Consider the following 6603-nt stretch of genomic DNA (forward strand, 5'->3'; position numbering starts at 1 on the left):
CTTTGATGATAAAACGGCTTGCCATACTCTTCCTGTGTTTGCAGAGAACCAGACGAAACCCACTTGTGCGCATGAGCAGAGGAGATTTTGGGGTTGGGTTTATCGGTGGACTCAAGATGGCGACTCTGGCGAAAGCGCCAACATATTTACAGAAGTAAATGTCCGAAATTGACCGAGATAGCGGGTTTCCCAAAGCGCTTTGGGAGTTTTGTGAGACATGGAGACCCGGGGCATGACTTCGGAGAGGAATTGACCGGATTTTGTGCCGTAACAAACCCCGGAGATGTGCGAGAGCTATGCCCGCTCGCTGCTGCGTGTTTCGGTGGCGCAGATCTGCCAGGCTCTGGGCTGGGATGCGGTTCAGCTCACAGCGAGCGATCTGCTGTCCGATGTGCTGCACAGGTACATCCAGCAGCTGGCGAGGGTCTGCCACCGGTACTCTGAGCTGTGTAAGTGCTCCCTCTGATACTCTGATCACTTTTTTCACTCCTATAAACCTAAAGTTGTCGATCACGTTGTTGTTGACTTGCTCTGCAGCTGGCGCCCCCTAGCTCAGCCCGATGTGTCAAAAAGTACAGTAGCTGTATAACTCCACACACCGTGAAAAGAGTGAACTACTATTTAATTATTTTGGCCATGCTTTGATTTGCTATAACATCTGTGAAATTACGTCATTCTTAGACCTGCTGATCTTCACTTCCTGTGTGCTGTCAAACTTCTGTCACATGTTATGGAGCCCTGAAATGACACGTTATGACAGAAGAGTCACATGTGCCATCATGCCTCACTGTCTTTATTTTTGATCCTTTTGTTTCAGATGGAAGAACAGATCCGGTTCTGGACGATGTCAGCCAGGCCTTCAGGCTGATGGGGGTCAACCTGAGCGAGCTAGAGGACTACGTCCACAACCTGGAGCCCGTGGCCTTCACTCATCAGACGCCTCTGTTCCCTGTCAGCAAGAACAACGTTTTGCAGTTTCCTCAGCCTGGAGTGAGGGATGCAGAGGAGCGAAAGGATTACATTCCAGATTATATGCCACCCCTGGTCTCCCTGCAGGAAGGTCTGTATGCATATTACTTGGATTGTGCAGTGTTTTCAGTAAGTGTAGAGCTTTATTTGTGTTCTTGAAACAAATATGTAGTTTTATGCAGTTTGAAAAGACAATCTACTGCACACTTAAAGTTGACTTCATTGGTTCCAGTTGAGTTTTGATGTGTGTGGTCAACAGATGGAAAATTTGATCTATAATTTCTCAGTTTCCCAGTGTTTTCTCCTATTTTGCATAAGTAACTTTAACCTTCACACCAGGTTTGCAACAAGGTTTGTCATAATCCGCTACTTAGTAATAATTTAGTGCTTCAGCTTTAGAAAAAAGCCACATTCTTTTAGCTTTTGCACGTTTTTTGAGTCACAGACTTATGTTAAATGTGCAAAAGTGGGTAATGTTGTTCTCTTTTAGTTTCAAAAAGTGACACTTTTACAAATTAAAAATGTTTAAAAATGCATTTATGCTGCTTAGTATTATGCTTTCCCTTACTAAAAGCAGTACATGCAAGTGTCTTTTAAGTATACTCATTATACGTATTAGGGGTGCAACGATACAGAAAAATTCACCGTTCGGTTCAATACTTTAGTCTCACGGTTCGATATTTTTTCAATACAGAAGAGAGAAATTTCCATGCTCTTTTTAACTTTTAATTTATTTAAATTAATTATGAACATTTGTTTAACCTCAAAATTACAGTTTTTAAATTAAATGTTAATGAAACAGCAAGTTTCTCAGTGGATCTGCGGTGTCAGAAGACAAGTTGATGAAATAAATGTAAAAAATCTTTATTGTTTGATACAAGCATGTATCGAACCTAAAGCACTGTATTGAACGGTTCGATATGGGTACATGTATTGTTACACCCCTAATATATATATATACATATAAAAAATAAGAGCGTATACTTTCAAGTTACTTTTTATGTACTTATCAGATATATATACGTAATAAAGTTTGTGTTACCTTCAGTTGGGCATGACAGAAAAATGTATCCCCGTTAATTGTGGCGTTTTGCAGATAATGTGATGATTATTAGATGACAGTTGCGTTTGCATGTAGCCAACGCTGTGGCCTTCGTCCACATGTTCTAGCAGTTATTTGTTAATTGAAAAACACATGCTGGTCAAATTTTAAAAAAGAATCAATGTTGAATATCAGCCATCCTCCATAGATAAGCTCATATTGATCAACCTCGAATGAGATGTCTTCTTCTTGTCTTTTTGCTCAACAGAAGAGGAGGAGGAAGAGGTTCCTCCAGACATGGGCACTTCAGCTGAAGCCATGCAGGTGGCCATGGAGGAAGACGAGGAGGAGATAGATGAAGACGAGGCTGTCAACGACGAAAACCATCCATTGAAGAGGCACTTGGACAGTCCCGACGCAGCTCTGGGCATGATGCCCACCTCCAAGAGGCCGCGCATGTACCCGGGCCTCAGCCCAGAGTGGGGAGTGGAGCCCAGGGAGCCCCTCACCTCCCTGAACCCCCAGCGCGTTCCGCCCGGCATCCTTCCGTCTCACGACAGCCTCGACCCCCTGTCACCTGAAATCCCCCCCTTGGCCCTTCCTTCGTTCAGACCTCAGCCGGTCATACCAAAACTCTCCGATCAGAAGGGTCTCCCCACTCCAGTGAGAAAGCCGAAGGTCTCCTCCCCTGGCAGACAACGGACTAAGTCCCCGAAAGGGATCATTTCCACGCCGTTAATCGGCAGCCCCATCCATTCTCCAAAACCTTCTAAAGAAAAGAAAAAGTCTCCAAGCAAGACCAAGAGCCCAAAAAGCCCCAAGAGCCCAAAGTTGAGTTTTGCTAAAGCACCGCAGCCTCAGAGCAAAGCAGATGTTTTGCATAAGTTACCGCTGTCTGCGCTGACCGAGAGAACGGGTAAAGAAAACATTCAAATGCGTCCAGGTCTGGAGGACCGGGAGCCACTTAAGCTTCCGTTTGAGAACCTGGAGCCGGACAACACGGCCATCGACGACTCCATCGACGCCGTGATAGCGAGGGCGTGTGCCGAGCGGGAGCCCGATCCGTTCGCGTTCTCCTCTGGCTCTGATTCAGACAGCAACGGGTTCTCCAGCCCCAGGAGGCTGACCATAATGGAGCCGTCCACGCCCAAAGTCCCCCTCGGAGTCGGCAACTTGTTCAAAGACACGTCGACGCCCCTTCATCTACAGCCACACCTGGGCCCGGACAACTGGACGCTAGTGGAAGATTCCATCAACGAGGTGGTCCGAAAGGCCAACCAGGGGGGAGCGTCTGCGGCCCCTCCGAGTCAAGCTCCGTACATATCCTCGGGATCGGCTTCACCGCCGACCCCGGAGCCCCTGCTCAAGGTGTTCGAGGAGAAGAACAAGATGGTGTCGCCGCTAGACCTGAAGAAGAAGCTGAAGAAGGAGCTGAGGACTAAGATGAAGAAGAAGGACAAAGAAAAGACGAAGGACAAAGATCGGGACAAGAGCAAGCTCAAAGAGAAGAACAAGGACAAGAGCAGGGACAAAAACAAGGAGTCTTCCAAGGATGTCAAGATGCCCTGGAAGGAGTTTGGACTGAAGGACGAGGACCTCTTCACCCCGCGGGATTTTACTCTGCCGGAGGGCTCCATCAAAATAAAATCAAGAGACGGAGACGGCCCGAAGAAGGACAGGGAGAAGCATAAAGACAAAAAGAAGGATAAAGAAAAGAGTAAAAAGGACAAAGACAAGAAGGACAAGAGCAAAGACAGGAACAAGGAGGACAAGCAGAAACAACCCGTGGTGCCTCCGTTCTCCCTGGGGGAAATCCCACCGCTCTTCAGCCCCTCCACCTGCCTCCGCATCCCCTCCATGCTGCCTTCGCTCGCACCCATACTCCACGAGAAGGAGGTGAAGAGCAAGGACAGGGAGAAGAAGAAGGACAAGAAGGAGAAGAAGAAGAAGAAAGACAAGGAGAAGGACAAGGAGCGAGAGAAGGTCAAAGAAAAGGAGAGGGAGAAAGAGGAGAAGAGGAAAGAGAAGGAGCGGGAGAAGGAAAAACGAGAAAAGGAGAAAGAAAAAGAAAAGGAGAGGATTCGATTGGAGAAGGTAACGTTTGTTTTATGTTGTTTTTTTTTTTGAGTTTGGGTTAGATCGTCTCTAAACGTGACGTTTCTCTTTCTGTGTGTTCAGGTAAAAATGGAAAGTCCAGCAGCCTTACCGTCTCCGGTCATCCCCAGACTGACCCTCAGGGTGGGGGCCGGTCAGGACAAAATGTGAGTTTATGGTGGGAGGTTTTACTGAAACACAATGAAACTGATGAAAATATTTACTTTTATTCAGTCTTTTTTATTGGGATAAAGTTCTGTATTAGCTCTCAGTTTTTCATAGATTATATTCTCCTAAATCACCAATACGTTCAGAGTTCTATGTTCATAGTTTATAGTTATTTATTTTTTTATTTTGAGTGAGTGAGTTCTATAATTTAGACATAACAGTGCCAGTTTTTATTCTTGTATTCACTTTTATGCATCGAACTTTATAAAAGTTTTGCTTTGTTCTGAATAGAAACTAAACCTTACTTTCAAATTTTGTTTTTGCATCTTTCTAAAAACTCAGTTCAGCTATTTGTTTAAGTTTGTAAGTTATGTGCAAACTGTTCTTACATTTATTTTATTTTAGTTTTTTGAGTGGGAATAAAGTATCCTGCACTGATACAAATAATAAAACCTTCAAACTTGAGTTATTATTATTAATATAATTGTTATTTTTTTAATTCTCCATCTCAGAAGATTCAAAATGATTCGTAGTTTGTTGAAATTTGCCGATTTATCACCTGGCCTGGCAACAAGCTATTTTGTATTACGAGCATGCCGGTTTTTAACTCTATTTTTATTGGTCTAGAGTGATGTCATCAGGGATTTCAGTCCTATATATTTATAAAAAGGAAATCCCCGAGCTTCATATTAACACCACGCTTTATATGAATTTGCTACAGCAGAGAGAAAAAATTAAAGAAATTGAAAAGATTGTTTCTAAAGACGTCTGTTAGAAAACTTAAATTTAACAGTAGATTAGGAAGATTACGGTTAGGGATGTCCCGATACCACTTTTTCACTTCCGATACGATACCGATATTACAACTTTGAGAATTGTCCAATACCGATATTGATCCGTTACCATAACAGTACAAGTCACACACTTTTACCTATTAACCCTATTTTGTAGTGTAAAATCTTAGAAAAGTCTTGATCAGGTCAAACAGTGAAAAAGAGTAGGTATGAGAAAAACTGACCCATTTATTTTTAACCAATGGATCACATACATTTTACACTGAAGAACATTATACAATTTAATAAAATAAATTATAATACCCTGAAAAATAAAATGTAATAAAAACAAAATGTTCTTTTACAGTGTAAAATAATTCAAACTCACTCCAGTTATTTTTTTTTACCATCTGTCAGCCTTGTGCTGCTTTATGGTGGGAATAACTGAAGGTGGAGMCAAAACAAAACCCCACATTATTGTCTGTTCAAAGTTAGGAGTCCACAGGTACAATTTTACTGACTGTAACCAAAACAATGTGACCATTGCACTTAATCTTCACTCAAACAAGTGTGTAAACAGATTAAACATCACTCTAATAACAAGAGCAAAAAATAAATAGTAAGAATTAGTCAGTTATTTAAATTGATAGCTACCTTTCTTACTGCTGCATATTCTGAGCATCATGTGGAGATCAGCCTCTCTCTCCTGCAGGGAGCAGGTTTTATCACTGCTCTCATGTTGCGCTCATATTCCAACACAAAATCTGCGCTCTTCCTTTCTTCTAATCGAGCTAATCCACGGGATGTTAAAACTGTAAGCATGCTGTCCTCACTTCTGCCAGCTTAGAACCACCGACCGGACCAGAGAGGAGGTTCTGAAACAGCGCGGCTGTGTGCGGTCACTGGACCGAGGCCGAACGAACCGAGCCGAACCGCAAAGCTGCTGCCAGGGTGGAGAGTAGTTGTTGCTCCGGTTTAAAACGTTCACAGTTCTGTGTTCCCCTTTGGAAAACTTGTGCGTGACAACTTTGCACTTAGCTGCAACTCTGTTTCTGATGAAAATAGAAAGTTCAGCCGACATTCTTGCTAACTTGTTAGCGCAGCATGTTGTTGTGATCATGTGAGCTCTGCATGCTGGATCCAAGAGCTGCTGGATAGAAACACTGGAGTGGAGTCAGTGAACTGCTGGAACAGACTGCTAATATCGGAGCGCTTATATCGGACATTTTTTATGCAGGCCGATAAAATCCGATACTCGTTTTTTGGCTGATATCGGACCGATATCCGATATCAATATCGGATCGGGACACCCCTAATTACGGTTACCGGGATCACAAGATGGAGTCTGTATAAATTAATTTTTTTATCATTTTTATTGTTTTGAGCTGCAGCCTGTGCTCTTTCTGACTCATTTTACCAGAACAGGTCACACATCATTAGACTTGGATATTTTATGCTGAGTAATGACAAACCTGTTGTCATTCTGGTCCATTTTGACATTAACATTATCCAATATAGTGATGTCACACTCAGTATGTGTTGTGAATGATTCTCAGT

At 43.0% G+C, this 6603-nt stretch overlaps 1 protein-coding gene across 1 annotated transcript; it reads left to right on the forward strand.

Moving 5' to 3' along the window:
- Window positions 1–72: 72 nt before the first annotated feature.
- taf3 (TAF3 RNA polymerase II, TATA box binding protein (TBP)-associated facto) lies at window positions 73–4272 on the forward strand (the record flags this gene model as incomplete). Its single annotated transcript, XM_014017135.1, is given in 4 exon segments — window positions 73–449; window positions 818–1060; window positions 2280–4105; window positions 4190–4272. Coding segments are annotated over 4 exon segments (2318 nt in total), but the record flags the coding sequence as incomplete, so codon positions are not given.
- Window positions 4273–6603: the final 2331 nt, after the last annotated feature.

This window comes from Austrofundulus limnaeus, unplaced genomic scaffold (genome assembly GCF_001266775.1).
Source record: "Austrofundulus limnaeus strain Quisiro unplaced genomic scaffold, Austrofundulus_limnaeus-1.0 Scaffold162, whole genome shotgun sequence".
Taxonomy (NCBI): Eukaryota; Metazoa; Chordata; class Actinopteri; order Cyprinodontiformes; family Rivulidae; genus Austrofundulus; species Austrofundulus limnaeus.